The sequence below is a fragment of the Gopherus evgoodei genome, chromosome 2, assembly GCF_007399415.2.
Source record: "Gopherus evgoodei ecotype Sinaloan lineage chromosome 2, rGopEvg1_v1.p, whole genome shotgun sequence".
Taxonomy (NCBI): Eukaryota; Metazoa; Chordata; order Testudines; family Testudinidae; genus Gopherus; species Gopherus evgoodei.
Genome location: NC_044323.1, coordinates 258228651 through 258245486, shown reverse-complemented (window position 1 = coordinate 258245486; position 16836 = coordinate 258228651). Strand labels below are relative to the sequence as shown.

The 16836-nt window shown below is 42.9% G+C and overlaps 1 protein-coding gene across 1 annotated transcript in view; it reads left to right on the top strand.

Annotated features, from left to right (window-relative positions):
• The window catches only part of RGS22 (regulator of G protein signaling 22), a 116950-nt gene that overhangs the window by 17734 nt on the left and 82380 nt on the right, over positions 1-16836 (top strand). The window contains 3 exon segments of the mRNA XM_030553569.1: positions 4913-4998; positions 6254-6419; positions 7118-7286. Of these exon segments, the coding sequence (XP_030409429.1) occupies positions 4913-4998; positions 6254-6419; positions 7118-7286 (421 nt within the window).

Below are 16836 nucleotides of genomic sequence, written 5' to 3'. Positions count from 1 at the left end.
ATTTGTGACTGAACTCCTTGGGGGAGAATTGTATGTCTCCTGTTTTGTTTTACCTGAATTCTGCCATATATTTCATGTTATAGCAGTCTCAGATGATGACCAAGCACATGTTTGATTTTAAGAACACTTTCACAGCAATTTGACAAAACGCAAAGAACGTACCAGTGTGAGATTTCTAAGGATAGATACAGCACTCGACCCAAGATTTAAGAATCCAAAGTGCCTTCCAAAATCTGAGAGGGATGAGGTGTGGAGCATGCTTTCAGATGTCTTAAAAGAGCAACACTCGGATGCAGAAACTATAGAACCTGAACCACCAAAAAAAAAAATCAACCTTCTGCTGGTGGCATCTGACTCAGATGATGAAAATGAACAGGTATCAGTCCGCTTTGCTTTGGATAGTTATCGAGCAGAACCCATCATGAGCATTGACACATGTCTTCTGGAATGGTGGTTGAAGAATGAAAGGACTTATGAATCTTTAGCGCATCTGGCATGTAAATATCTTGTGAAGCCAGTTACAACAGAGCCATGCAAATGCCTGTTCTCACTTTCGGATTACATTGTAAACAAGACATAAGCAGCATTATGTCCTGCAAATTGTAACCAAACTTATTTGTCTGAACGATTGGCTGAAGTAGGACTGAGTGGACTTGTAGGACTTGTTTTCTTTTTGAATGCAGTTATTTTTTGTACATAATTCTACATTTGTAAGTTCAACTTTCATTACAAAAAGATTGCACTACAGTACTTGTATTAGGTGAATTGAAAAATACTATTTCTTTTGTTTTTTACAGTGCAATTATTTGTAATAAAAATAAATATAAAGTGAACACTGTACACTTTGTATTCTGTGTTGTAATTGAAATCAATATATTTGAAAATGTAGAAAACATCCAAAAATATTTAAATAAATGGTATTCTATTATTGTTTAACAGCATGATTAATCGCAATCAATTTTTTTAATTGCAATTAATTTTGACAGCCCTAGTTCTAATGCCCTATAAAAATTAGGAATGAGGCTGCTCTATCTTATGCCAGGGCTGGAGGCCAGTTAGAGAATCAGAGAGCTCTAACTGGCTGCCTCCCTGCTTTGCTGAGCATAAACTCGGTGAAGCAGAGATTCTGGCTCACAATAGAATGAGAAAAATAACTGCAGTACCACAATATTTGGTGGCAAACTAAACAGGAAAGACAGCCTAGGCTGAAGAAATGGGGCAGCAGCACTATATCGGCCTCCAGATAAGAAAACAAAATGGAATGCACAATGTTAAGAGAGGTCAAAGAGGCAGCAAAATCTAACTAAAGTATAGTACTGACGGCCTTCAACTGCTCACATATGCACAAGTCCAATGGCACAATGGGACAAAGTTTGAGAAACAATTTCTTGACATTGTAAATGTCTGCTTCTTGGAGCAGCAAGTTATAGAGCTCACGAGAAGTGAAGCTGTGGTTGACTTAGTCTTAAGTAACCCACAGGAGCAAATTCAAGAAGCGACGGTATCGAAGTCACTAAGTAATAGTTGTCATAACCTAGTCCCAGATTTGGACCTTAGTGTCCAAAATATGGGGGTTAGCATGAAAACCTCCAAGCTTAGTTACCAGCTTGGACCTGGTACGGCTGCCACCACCCAAAAAATTAGAGTGTTTTAGGGCACTCTGGTCCCCACAAAAACCTTCCCTTGGGACCCCAAGACCCAAATCCCTTGAGTCTCACAACAAAGGGAAATAATCCTTTTTCCCTTCCCCCCTCCAGGTGCTCCTGGAGAGATACACAGACACAAGCTCTGTGAATCTAAACAGAGGGACTCCCCCCTCCCCGTTTTCCAGTCCTGGAGAACAGAATTACTGAGAGTTAATCTCTTTCCCCCCTCACCCAGAGGGTATGCAAAGTCAGGCGAATAAATCTAACACACACAGATCTCCCTCTGACTTCTTCCTCCCACCAATTCCCTGGTAAGTATAGACTCAATTTCCCTGAAGTTTCCCAGTAAAGAAAAACTCCAACAGGTCTCAAAAAGAAAGCTTTATATAAAAAGAAAGAAAAATACATAAAAATGGTCTCTCTGTATTAAGGTGACAAATACAGGGTCAATTGCGTAAAAGAATATTGAATAAACAGCCTTATTCAAAAAGAATACAAATCAAAGCACTCCAGCAACTATAGACATGTAAATACCAAAGAAAAGAAATCATATAACTCACTATTTGATCTCTTTGTCCTTACAACTTGGAGACAGAAGATTAGAAAACAAATCACTTCTCAAAGCTGAGAGAAAAGCAGGCAGACAGACAAAGACTCAGACACAAACTTCCCTCCACCCAGAGTTGAAAAAAAATACTGTTTCCTGATTGGTCCTCTGGTCAGGTGCTTCAGGTGAAAGAGACATTAACCCTTAGCTATCTGTTTATGACAATAGTGACCACAGTATAAGCAGGTTCAACATCCAAGGTCCAGATAAGGTACCAAAAATGGTTATGAACCACTACTCTAGGACAAATTCAGCCTTGAAATAAGCAACTACATTGATTTCAGTGGTGTTGCATAGAGGAGATATATTTCTTCCTAAGATCTGCAGGGTTTTTGCTGGGTTTCTCTGAATATCCTGCCTCTTCTTCACCACCACTAACGCCTCTCACATAGGTTGGGAGAAGGGGACAGTCCTGCATTGTTTCTAAGAATAATTGACCCTCCATGGGATTTTTCACATACGGGAAATATTGTGACCTTTATAAAGAAAAATATTCTTCAGGGCATTCCTGACACTTTTTTTTTTTGGCATGTTGCACCTCTGTTCTTCCTTTTGGAATCCTGGATGGGTGATTTGTATGCCCCCTCTACTTTTGTATGGTACCTCTGACTAACAGGCATGAATTCAGAAGCTGCTGGGGCATACCAGCATGCCAAAAATCAGTACAGCGGCTACACAAAGTAGAAAAAATCAGCCACAGCTGTTGTATCCTGCCAACAGCGATAATACATCTTGTGTTCTCTTTCTCAGTCCTCATCTCCCTCTCAGCCTGTTTAGACTTATGAACAGGAAAACGGTACATGTGTTGGTTTATTACAGATGTGGGGTATGTATACATTGATCTGAGGTCAGTCAAGAATCAGTCGAGGATGAAATATATGAAGGAAAGGCATATGCAGTAATGGGAAGAACTATTAACAAGTAGAGAAGGAAACTGGTAGAGGTTCTGCATATCTTATTTCACATAGGTTCCAGCAAAGCACTTAAATAAGACCTGAGCAGTCTATGAGACCATTCACATGCCTAAAGTTAAACACATGCTTCAAAACTATGCTGGATTGGGTCCCACAATGCCTAAAGCTGGACCTAGTTACAAAATCTACTGTATTAAATTTAGAACTCTTTTTCTGAGAACGCTTTCCTTCAGATGATAAATATAATTTTGCATATCATCCACTCACAGGAGAATTAAACATGCTATAAATAACTCAAATAAAACACCAGGATTTGATTCAACTGGTACATAAATGTTACAAATGTTTTTCTTACATCCAAGGAGATTGACCAAAATAAAGAGACAACCTTCTGTATTTCCAAAAACTTTATCAGTTACCAAAAAGAGGCATACATTATAGGGATGAAAATAATTATTCTTCATCTCCACAAAGGACATGACCCACAGCCAACATAAGCCTTCCATGTTTTGATATATTTTCTTTTATTTAAAAGAAACCACCTACTTTTCAAAGTAATTTATATATTTTAACTCCCCTGGGGATATTTATGGAGCAGAAATAACCCTTGTCCCTTATGAAATATTAGATCACAGAAAGATAATTCAGGACCTAGCCCTGTACTGATTAATTGAGGTAGCAAACTGCTAAACATCCATCATTTTGTCCCTGCCTATACTACACCTGTGGACAAGTTGTGGATTTCATTCTTCCAGGCCATCAATTTCACCAGCAATCAAGTCACAAAAATACAATCTAAGAACAGAGAAATACACTTGAGAGAAGTGAAAAAGCTAGACTCTTCAGGATGTAAAAAGTTGTCAAAAAGGTGCCAAATCTTAGGTTTATTTCTTATTAGCCAATAGAGAGATACTATGAGACTGCTTCTCCTCTCATGTATGCTGGTGTAAATCAGTAATAATTCCACTGATGTCAGAATATAACTGTTTATTATGTTCATGGCATACACACAGAAAAATTAGATTAAAACATAAATATTCTTGCTGGAAGCTTGCAATGTACCACTACTTTATTTCTTAGAATTCAGAACTGTAACACCCAAGAACCTACAGGCTGCTCCCTAAGGCAGAGGGGCACAATCCATCCTCCTTTGCCTTAAGATGGCTCTTTGCAGACAGATGTGGATTGCATGCTTTGCTATAGAGCTCCCTAGCCTGAAAGCAGGACCAGGAAACAGTCCCTACTCCTCACACACACTTAAAGTGATACCTTGCAATACATCATATGGATGTAGGTGAAAACTGTTGGTTTTTTAAAAATATCCACAGTTCTCCTGCTTTGGGGCTTTTGTTAAGACCGTTTGAAAGTTTCCTCAGCCCTCAAAATATTGATGAAAACACTAACTGTTGTTATTTTTAAAATAAGTATCATCAGCAAAGTTACCTCTTTCATATTGCAGTTGGTACTCTGATTTGCATTCCTCTGTCACTTGCACTAGTTTGGAACAGGGAAATTCCAATGGTTTAAGTTTCCATGTATGCAGTTTTAAGAAAGATCAGAATCAGACCCTCAGGTGTTATAGGAAGGTAAAGTAATTCACTTGTCTGGTTAGACTATGTTTGAGGGGGAAAGTTGTTTACTTTGCTGGAATTACTGCAAGGTAACCTATCAATTAATTATGTGGCAAATAAAACTTGATGAAGTGAAACATTAACAGATATTTGATGGTTTTTTTGTTTTAACAGCGTCTTGAGCGAGAACAGGGAATTCAGTGGATTAAGAAAGAAAGACTCCCAGCCTTTCTAAAAAGTGATTGTTACTTTGAATACAGGTATTGCCCACTCTAATGTCATATCAAGTTTTAAATTTGTTAATTTATCTCCTCTATTTAGTTTGTTTTGTCATAACTCTTACAACATTTTCTCAGATCTTTTGCCCCATGTAACTGACATAATTTCAGTGATTTGGATAAATTAAAATGAGGCTGATGCTTTTTCTCTACTTCCTCTTGACTCTAATTTCCCTTGTCCATAAAATGACAAGATTGAAATAAAAGCTATTCTAGAATTAGGATAAAGCTGCTATATCTGCTAGATTTTCCTCTGCCCAGGTTCTTTGAGGAATGCTAAGGCAAAATGGTGAGTCTTGTAGCATGACCTGATGTACTTGTTGTATTCTTCCTGACCTCCTTTGAGAAGATGTCCCAGAGCCTTGGACCTACTGGGGAAGGCCCTTCCTCCAGATCCCTAAAGTTCATGTCTGGGTTCTGTCTGTTGTAGTATACAGGATGATCACAGCTGTGCTGGTGAGTCCCTAAGAGTGGCTGCCTGGTATCCTGGCTTACCAAGTCCCCTTTTTATTGCAGAAATTGACCAGTTCTTTGGGCACTGAGTGCTGCATAAAAATATTTTTAAATGTTTGCAGTAACTGTATCAATATTCAATATACTGAAGACTATGCTTATATTGGAGAGAAAATTTTAAAAAGGATAACAAATCCTAGAGAAATGATGTATTTTCCCTTCAGGCAATAAATGGACATGCCTAAGAGTTTTCTGTTGTGTCAAACCACTTTCTTCATTAAACAAAATAAAATTATATAAAATGAGCTCTAATCATGTAATTAATTCCCACTGAAGTTAGTATTTAGAACTAAACACATGCTTAAGGACCTTCCTGAATTAGGGCCAAAGTGAGCACAGATGGGAGGGAAAAAGAGACCAAATCTGACCCAGAACACCAGATCCAAACACTCCTCCCCTCCCCTCTTCCCTCGCATCTCTGGTCAAGTTTGGATTTGGAGCTGGATTCAGATATAAACTCCAGGCCCAAGCCTAACGTATACCATGCCTAGCTTTAGGAGGAATTCCTCTCTGTCTCTCTGAGCTGTAAAATGGCTGTCATTCTTCACATATGTAAATAGGGTCAAGGGGGTAAAATTGAAGATACGTAGAACAGGAAGTTCCCCTTTAGAATTTATTTTGAGATGTGTTAACGTTTCTTACTGTCAGTTGTAAAGATAAACAAATGTCTTGATGAATGCTTAAACTGAACTACTCATTTGTCTCCTGATATATTTAACTGTAGGTTAGCTAAACTGCTTTCGCAGGTAGAATGGAGCAGAACTGGTATTAACTTCATTATAGATACAACGTATTATCCCTGGATTATGAAAAGAGAGCTGACACCTCCTTTTCTTGAGGAAGATGAAGAGGAACTAATTATGAGAAAGTTCTATGTTTCACTTGGCAAGGTAAAATCAGCACAACATATAGGCAGGCAATGGCAGCAATTTTGTGCTGGACTGAGCACAATGGGCTAAGACCCTTTGTACTAATTTAGTCTGTCTGTCTTCCTCTTGCATCTTTTCCCATTAACATTTGGTGTTATATGTTACTATGACATTTTACAAACTTTCACTCACTTTTCAGTTAAGTTCATAATGAGGGTAAATTTGTAGGCCTATTTATCACAACAATTCCAGTTTCCTCTAAGTACAGGGGGAGCTCTGATGTTCCCACTCCAGGCCCCGGCCTCTCTGGAGAGTCTTTTCCTTCAGATTTCTGCCTAGCTCTGAATTCTGGGCTCCAACTTATTCTCCCTTGGGTTAGAATACCCACAAGCAGCCCTTCTTCCATAAAGCTGTGTTTCACTCCTGGCTGCCTTCCCAGCTTCCAGATTCACACCACTGTGGCCTCTCTGGAGAGACCTCTCCCCACGTCTCTTCCTGGCCCTGGTCTCAAACTCCTTCCCTTAGTTCAGGGGCCATACTTTAATCCTGGCAGGTTTCCCTCAATATTTCTACATCCATTGTGAACCATCATGATAACAAAACCTACATGGTGAGAGAGCACAGAATAACCACAGACAATAAGACAGCCCTGCAACAAATAGATAAAATTGAATTATTGTATAAGCTACAATGAACTTTTTTAATGTTGCTTTTCATAGGCTACAGTTACTCAGACAAAGGATTGGTTTACACTAGCCAAAAAAAATCAGCAAACAACAACTACAGATACAATTACTCATCCTTTAGTTTCCACTCAAATTCAAGGTGCACAGTATTGGTCTACAGGCCCTCAGAGAACTGTTGCATACAACCACAATGTCAGCCCAGGTAAGTAGTAATGGTGCAACCATGTTATTTAGATAACAAATATGACAAGATTGAAATCAAAGCTGTTCTAGAGTTTGGGTAATGCTGCTATATCTGCTTATCATTGTTCTGTGGCCTACAGTACAATACCTAGGAACTTGGATGGGGGAAGAGAATAGATGTATTTTCCTCTCTACTCCTGCAATGTTAAATGCTGCTTACTATAAGTGGCCCATAATCTCTCCTCTGCTATGTAGAGCAGAGGGAAGCAAAATGGATCAGAAAAGCTCGAACACATGGGGAAGTGTAGGAACTGTGTCTCTCCCCAGTCCTGTGAGAACACAGAAGCTGTTGTATTTGAGAATTGCCTTATGAGGGCCATGTGGATCCAAAACATGGATGGGGTGGTATGATAACTCCTCAGGACATTATTGCTCTGGAAACTTATCGTTGTAAAATATGCTCATTCATTAATCATTAATGTACGGGGGTTGCACTAATATTTAAGTCATGACTTAATCGTTAGTTTATGCAGCGCTGCAAGCAGCCCGGTCAAGATTGCATAGTACTTGCAGGATCTGTATTGCATTGGGCTGGGACTGGGATAGGAATGGGAATCAGCGGGAGGTCCACTTTGCTGTTACGTTTTTCTTCTCAGAGTATAGTGGCTTCAAATGTTGGGGAAACCACAAAGTGTTTTAGCATAATCTAAATTTGCAAGAACATTTAACCACGACACTTCAGTGAGTCTCTTAGCAATACACCCTCATATCTCAACACATTCACTTTTTCCTTAGTGAGGCTTGCTAGTAGCCATGTGGACAGTCTTTCTTCTTGATCCTCCCTTTAGTTGTCCAATAATCAGTGAGTTTTCACCCTATGGATCTATTAGCTCTCCTGCCTGAGAGCTTTGTCTTCTAGTGTGGAGCTCTGTTTTTCATCTGCGTCTGGCTATTACTCTGTCATGCAAAATCTGCTGCTCCTTCACTCTAAAACGCATTATGCATGCATAGTACTTCCCTTCCTTAACCTCGATGGACTGGGGGCAGAGTCAAAGAATGGGCACAAGTGAGGTTTGGTTGCAGCATAGTTATTTCATGGGAACATCCTTGGAATATGAGGTGCAGGGCATGGTCAGATAGCAGTGTCAGCCAACCAGGATGAGGGCAGTCTAGCCTAGTGGCTAGAGTCAGAGCTGTAGTCAGTCACTGGGAGCCAAAGCCAAGGGTAAAATTGGAAGGCAAAAACTTGGTGTCATAGCAATCTTTCTCAGATCTGAACCTTAGAGTTCAGGAAATGAGATACTAGCACCTGAATCCTCTAAGCTTAATTACCAGCTTAGATCTGAAAGCACTGCCACCACCCAAAAATATAGTGTTTTGGGGCACTCTGACCTCCCCAACCTTCCCTGAGGACCCCAAGAACCCAGATCCCTTGGGTTCTTAAAACAAGGAGAAACAAACCATTCCCCCCACCTTTCCCCCTCTCAGAATTTCCCTCCCTGGGCAATCCTGAGAGCTACTGATCCAACCTCTTAAATCACCATACAGAGAAGCATCTCCCTTCCCTTCCACAAAGAGGCAAACAGATTCAAGGAAAACAAAGAGAGATTCTATCTCTCCCCCTCCCGTCTCCCCCCACCCATCCTGGTGAGTTATCCCAATCCCCTGGAATAACACAAGGGAAACAAGGAAAAAAAATCAATCAGGTTCTCTAAAAAAAGAAATATTTTAATAAAAGAAAGGAAAAAGTAAAAAATTATCTCTGTAACTTCAAGATGTAAATATACAGGGTCCTATAGCTTACAGACACCAGAAAGAGTCTTTCCCCCCAGTACCAATACAAATCAAAATATTCCCAGCAACTGCATATAAAAGTTAACCAGCCAGATCCACAATTGCAAATAGAGTAAAACAATTAAAAAGCCTAAACCGCCTGATTTTACTTACTATATGAAAAGAAACTTAGAGAGCCTGTAGTAACATCTGGTCTCTCTCAGACCCTCCGAGAGAAGAACCCACAATGGACAAAGAACACACACAAAAGCTTCCCTCAGCCCAAATTTAAAAGTATCTTGTCTTCTGATTGGTCTTCTGGTCAGGTGTCCCATTCCCTGCTTGTAACCCTTTACAGGTACAAGAGACATTAACCCTTAATAACCTGTTTATGACACTTGGTACCAGAGCAAAGGGCCAAGCTGGAGACTATAGTCAGGAGCCAGAGCTGAGGGTCAAACCAGAGGGCAGGAACTGCAAGCAGGGTGGCAGACAAGGATGGGTTCAAAGCAGGAGCAGGCACAGCAATGAGCATGAGCATTGAAAAGCCAGTGAGCTGCTGTGGGCAATCAGTTGCTTGGCTCATCAAACAGCCTGCTGCAGACCAACTGTACTGATGAGGTTGCCTAGAGACTAGCTCTGCTGAAGGTTGGGATTCCTGACACACACCTCTAGTTGGAATTTATGCCACTGGGGGATCAGGACAATTGGTTAGTGTCATAAACAGATAGCTAAGGGTTAATGTCTCTTTCACCTGGAGCACCTGACCAGAGGACCAATCAGGAAACCGAATTTTTTCAACTTTGGGTGGAGGGAATTGTGTGTCTGAGGTCTTTGTTTTCTGGCTGCCTGCTTTCTCTGAGCTTTGGAGAAGTAGTTCTGTTTTCTAATCTTCTGTTTCTAAGTGTAAGGACCAAGAGATCAGATAGTAAGTTATATGGTTTCTTTTCTTTGGTATTTGCATGAATATAAGTGCTGGAGTGCTTTGATTTGTATTCTTTTTGAATAAGGCTGTTTATTCATATTTCTTTTAAGCAATTGACCCTGTATTGTATCATCTTAATACAGAGAGACCATTTGTATTTTTTCTTTCTTTTTTATATAAAGCTTTCTTTTAAGACCTGTTGGAGTTTTTCTTTACTTCAGGGAAATTGAGTCTGTACTCACCAGGGAATTGGTGGGAGGAAGAAATCAGGGGAGATCGGTGTGTGTTGAATTGGCTAGCCTGATTTTGCATTCCCTCTGGGGGAATAGGAAAGTCCTTTTTGTTCCAGGACTGGGAACAGAGAGGGGGAGTCACTCTGTTTGGATTCACAGAGCTTGTGTCTGTGTATCTCTCCAGGAGCACCTGGAGGGGGGAAGGGAAAAAGGATTATTTCCCTTTGTTGTGAGACTCAAGGGATTTGGGTCTTGGGGTCCCCAGGGAAGGTTTTTCAGGGGGACCAGAGTGCCCCAAAACACTCTAATTTTTTGGGTGGTGGCAGCAGGTACCAGGTCCAAGCTGGTGACTAAGCTTGGAGGTTTTCATGCTAACCCCCATATTTTGGAAGCTAAGGTCCAGATCTGGGACTAAGGTTATGATATGGTGTAGCAGCGGGTGGGATATAGACAGAATCCAGACGCCAGTAGGAATATTATATTTTTCTTTTCTCTGCTAAGGGCTTTTTAGGAGAGAGGAACAGTTGGTTTTAAAAGGGAACCAGAGAGAATTTTTTTTTTCTGCTCTCTCTGGCAGTTTGTGGCTTGCATGTTAAGCAAGAAGCCATTTACCAGACTGTTAAGGGTCTTTTGTCACACAATAGCACTCCCATTGAGAGTCATACCAGCACTATATAAATGCAAATAAAGTGGTTTTTCAGGTTTACTTGACATTGAAGATTAGCTAAAGGCACTGTTTCTAGGCAGACTTCAGGAGGCAACAGAGAACCTGCAGTTCAGAGGATAAACACCGGAGGGCACCCCAACACAAGAAAACAGGAATCATGACTTCTAAGGCAAAAATTAAGGCCGAAGAGCAATTCAAAGAAGCTGAACACAGGCGACAAATGGAGATGAAAGAAAGAGAAGAACAAATCAAAGAGGCAGCACACAAAAGAAAACTAGAAGAAGAAGAGGCAGCCCACAGAAGACAGATAGAACTCCAGAGGGAAGCCCACCAACAGGCCATGGAATTAGAAAAGGCTAAGCAACAGACTCCAGCCAATCCTAACAACCCATCGCCCATTATTGCTCCACAGCACAGGAAATTTCCCACCTACAAGGCAGGTGATGACACCGAGGCCTTCTTGGAAAATTTTGAAAGAGCCTGTCTTGGGTACAGCATCCCCAAAGACCAGTACATGGTAGAATTAAGGCCACAACTCAGTGGACCTTTAGCAGAGGTGGCAGCTGAAATGCCTAAGCAGCAAATGAATGACTATAAACTTTTTCAAACCAAGGCCAGATACAGAATGGGGATAACCCCAGATCATGCCCGTCGGCGTTTCAGAACCCAAAAGTGGAAACCAGAGGTGTCATTTCCCAAACACGCCTACTACATTGCAAAAAACTATGAGGCCTGGATAACAGGAAACAACATTCAAACCTTGGAAGAACTGAACCTCCTCATACAAATGGAGCAGTTCTTGGATGGTGTTCCTGAAGACATCACACGGTACATACAAGATGGAAAACCCAAAGATCTCGCTGAGGCGGGGGAGATTGGAGCCAAATGGATGGAACTGGCAGAAAGCAAGAAAGCTACTGTCAAGGGGAACGATTACCACAGGGGGCACACAGACCATAAACCCTACAACCGAGGACAGCCAAAGACCCCGCATACCACCCAAGTAAAGCCACAAACACCCTACTCTTCCACCTCACCAGTCTCCAGTAACTCACCTCGGCCCAGTGACCCATCAGATGGAAGATGCTTTAAGTGTAATGAACTGGGACATATCAAGGCCAACTGTCCAAAGAACACCATGCGAGTGCAATTCATTACACCACCATCACCCCAAAGATCCCCAGGCCCGGATGCCTCTCAAATACCCTTGGAGCGAAGGGAAAATTTGAGAGTGGGCGGAAAAAAGGTTACTGCGTGGAGAGACACAGGGGCACAAGTGTCAGCTATCCACCAATCCTTCGTTGACCCCAAATTCATCAACCCAAAGGCCAAAGTTACAATTTACCCCTTCATGTCACAAGCTGTAGACTTGCCTACAGCTCAACTGCCTGTCCAGTACAAAGGCTGGTCAGGAATGTGGACTTTTGCAGTCTATGACAATTATCCTATCCCCATGCTACTGGGGGAAGACTTGGCCAACCAGGTGAGGCGGGCCAAGAGAGTGGGAATGGTTACATGTAGCCAAACCAGGCAAGCTTCCAGACCCATTCCTGTTCCTGAGCCGTCCACAGAGGCCCCGTCTGTGTTACCAGAGACCCAGACAGAGGTAGTGGACCCGGATTCCATGCCTACCACTGAAACAGCCACCGCATCTCCAGTCCCAGGCCCGGAACTGGAACAGCAACCAGCACCAGCAAGTGCAACCACATCTTCAACCGCAACGCCAGAGGGCGCCAGCGAGCCAGAACTGGCCGAAGCAAAAGACAGCCATACCCAAAAGGCTCAGCCAGAGCCTGAAATACCCTCAGGTGCACCAGCGGAGAGCGGTTCACCAGCAACGGAAACAACCCCATCACCTACATCGCTTCCAGAGGGACCAAGCCCAAGTCCACAGTCTGAGGAAGAACTGGTGACCCCAGCCTCAAGGGAACAGTTCCAGACTGAGCAAGAAGCAGATGACAGCCTTCAGAAAGCTTGGGCGGCGGCACGGAGCACCCCACCGCCTCTCAGCTCTTCTAATCGATCACGGTTTGTTATAGACCAAGGACTTTTATACAAGGAAATTCTTTCTGGTGGACACAGGGAAGAATGGCAGCCGCAAAAACAGTTGGTGGTTCCAACTAAGTACCGGGGGAAGCTCTTAAGCTTAGCCCATGATCATCCCAGTGGCCATGCTGGGGTGAACAGAACCAAGGACCGGTTGGGGAAGTCTTTCCACTGGGAGGGGATGGGCAAGGATGTTGCCAAGTATGTCCGGTCTTGTGAGGTATGCCAAAGAGTGGGTAAGCCTCAAGACCAGGTCAAGGCCCCTCTCAAGCCACTCCCCATAATTGAGGTCCCATTTCAGCGAGTAGCTGTGGATATTCTGGGCCCTTTCCCAAAAAAGACGCCCAGAGGAAAGCAGTACGTACTGACTTTAGTGGACTTTGCTACCCGATGGCCAGAAGCAGTAGCTCTAGGCAACACCAGGGCTAACACTGTGTGCCTGGCCCTAACAGACATCTTTGCCAGGGTAGGTTGGCCCTCTGACATCCTTACAGATTCAGGGTCTAATTTCCTGGCAGGGACCATGGAAAAACTGTGGGAAACTCATGGGGTGAATCACTTGGTTGCCACCCCGTACCACCATCAAACCAATGGCCTGGTGGAAAGGTTCAATGGAACTTTGGGGGCCATGATACGAAAATTCATCAACGAATTCTCCAATAATTGGGACCTAGTGTTGCAGCAGTTGCTGTTTGCCTACAGGGCTGTACCACATCCCAGTTTAGGGTTTTCACCATTTGAACTTGTGTATGGTCACGAGGTTAAGGGGCCATTACAGTTGGTGAAGCAGCAATGGGAGGGGTTTACGCCTTCTCCAGGAACTAACATTCTGGACTTTGTAAGCAACCTACAAAGCACCCTCCAACACTCTTTAGCCCTTGCTAGAGAGAACCTAAAGGATGCTCAGGAAGAGCAAAAGGCCTGGTATGACAGACATGCCAGAGAACGTTCTTTCAGGGTAGGAGACCAGGTTATGGTCTTGAAGGCGCAACAGGCCCATAAGATGGAAGCATCATGGGAAGGGCCATTCACGGTCCAAGAGCGCCTGGGAACTGTAAACTACCTCATAGCATTTCCCAATTCCTCACTAAAGCCTAAAGTGTACCATGTTAATTCTCTCAAGCCTTTCTATTCCAGAGATTTACAGGTTTGTCAGTTTACAGTCCAGGGAGATGATGCTGAGTGGCCTGACGGTGTCTACTACGATTGGAAAAAAGACGGTGGCGTGGAAGAGGTGAACCTCTCAACCACCCTGGAACGTCTGCAGCGGCAACAAATTAAGGAGCTGTGCACTAGCTTCGCCCCATTGTTCTCAGCCACCCCAGGACGGACTGAACGGGCATACCACTCCATTGATACAGGTAATGCTCACCCAATCAGAACCCCACCCTACCGGGTGTCTCCTCATGCCCAAGCTGCTATAGAACGGGAGATCCAGAACATGCTACAGATGGGTATAATCCGCCCATCTACCAGTGCATGGGCATCTCCAGTGGTTCTGGTACCCAAACCAGATGGGGAAATACGCTTTTGCGTGGACTACCGTAAACTAAATGCTGTAACTCGTCCGGACAACTATCCAATGCCACGTACTGATGAGCTATTGGAGAAGTTGGGATGTGCCCAGTTCATCTCTACAATAGACTTAACCAAGGGGTACTGGCAAGTACCACTAGATGAACCTGCCAAGGAGAGGTCAGCATTCGTCACCCATGCGGGGGTGTATGAATTCAATGTCCTTCCTTTCGGCCTTCGAAATGCACCCGCCACCTTCCAGAGGCTGGTAGATGGTCTACTAGCTGGACTGGGAGAATTTGCAGTTGCCTACCTCGATGATGTGGCCATTTTTTCAGACTCCTGGCCCGAACACCTACTACACCTGGAAAAGGTCTTTCAGCGCATCAGGCAGGCAGGACTAACTGTTAAGGCCAAAAAGTGTCAAATAGGCCAAAACAAAGTGACTTACCTGGGGCACCAGGTGGGTCGAGGAACCATAAACCCCCTACAGGCCAAGGTGGATGCTATCCAAAAGTGGCCTGTCCCAAGGTCAAAGAAACAGGTCCAATCCTTCTTAGGCTTGGCCGGATACTACAGGCGATTTGTACCACACTACAGCCAAATCGCTGCCCCATTGACCGACCTGACCAAAAAGACCCAGCCAAATGCCGTTAAGTGGACTGATGAGTGTCAAAAGGCCTTTACCCAGCTTAAGGCGATGCTCATGTCTGACCTGTGCTCAGGGCCCCGGACTTTGACAAGCCATTCCTAGTAACCACAGATGCATCTGAGCGTGGTATAGGAGCAGTGCTCATGCAGGAAGCAACAGATCACAACTTCCATCCTGTCGTATTTCTCAGCAAGAAACTGTCTGAGAGGGAAAGTCACTGGTCAGTCAGTGAAAAGGAATGCTATGCCATTGTGTACGCCCTGGAAAAGCTACGCCCATATGTTTGGGGACGGCGGTTCAAACTACAAACTGACCATGCTGCACTAAAGTGGCTTCATACTGCCAAGGGGAACAACAAGAAACTTCTTCGTTGGAGTTTAGCTCTCCAAAATTTTGATTTTGAAATTCAACACATCACAGGAGCTTCTAACAAAGTTGCTGATGCACTCTCCCGTCAGAGTTTCCCAGAATTCAGTAGTTAACAAGTGTTCTTAAAATGTAGAAGTCTGTTAGTTATATACTTAGGGGTATATGTAAAGGTGCATGTGTTGTATTAATCTGTTTATTTTCAAGTTCTAGAAGGCAATCGCCGCCAGTGAGCTTCCCCACTGTCTGCAATTTGGGGGGCGTGTCATAAACAGATAGCTAAGGGTTAATGTCTCTTTCACCTGGAGCACCTGACCAGAGGACCAATCAGGAAACCGAATTTTTTCAACTTTGGGTGGAGGGAATTGTGTGTCTGAGGTCTTTGTTTTCTGGCTGCCTGCTTTCTCTGAGCTTTGGAGAAGTAGTTCTGTTTTCTAATCTTCTGTTTCTAAGTGTAAGGACCAAGAGATCAGATAGTAAGTTATATGGTTTCTTTTCTTTGGTATTTGCATGAATATAAGTGCTGGAGTGCTTTGATTTGTATTCTTTTTGAATAAGGCTGTTTATTCATATTTCTTTTAAGCAATTGACCCTGTATTGTATCATCTTAATACAGAGAGACCATTTGTATTTTTTCTTTCTTTTTTATATAAAGCTTTCTTTTAAGACCTGTTGGAGTTTTTCTTTACTTCAGGGAAATTGAGTCTGTACTCACCAGGGAATTGGTGGGAGGAAGAAATCAGGGGAGATCGGTGTGTGTTGAATTGGCTAGCCTGATTTTGCATTCCCTCTGGGGGAATAGGAAAGTCCTTTTTGTTCCAGGACTGGGAACAGAGAGGGGGAGTCACTCTGTTTGGATTCACAGAGCTTGTGTCTGTGTATCTCTCCAGGAGCACCTGGAGGGGGGAAGGGAAAAAGGATTATTTCCCTTTGTTGTGAGACTCAAGGGATTTGGGTCTTGGGGTCCCCAGGGAAGGTTTTTCAGGGGGACCAGAGTGCCCCAAAACACTCTAATTTTTTGGGTGGTGGCAGCAGGTACCAGGTCCAAGCTGGTGACTAAGCTTGGAGGTTTTCATGCTAACCCCCATATTTTGGACGCTAAGGTCCAGATCTGGGACTAAGGTTATGATAGTTAGCCTGATGTTTTTTGCCACTTGTGATATTTTTAATCTGTTATGTAATAAAATAATATTTGAATTATTCCTTCATCAATGTAGATTAAGACTTAGAGTAAATTAGATTCAGTATTATGAAAATTGGTGGATTTTTTAAATTTAAAAATTTAAAATGTGGAATAGTGTGAGTATGGAACATAGGAATTTCTATACCAGATCTGACCAGTGATCCATTCCATTCAGTATTCTGCTTGTGACATTGGCCACCGCTACCTAA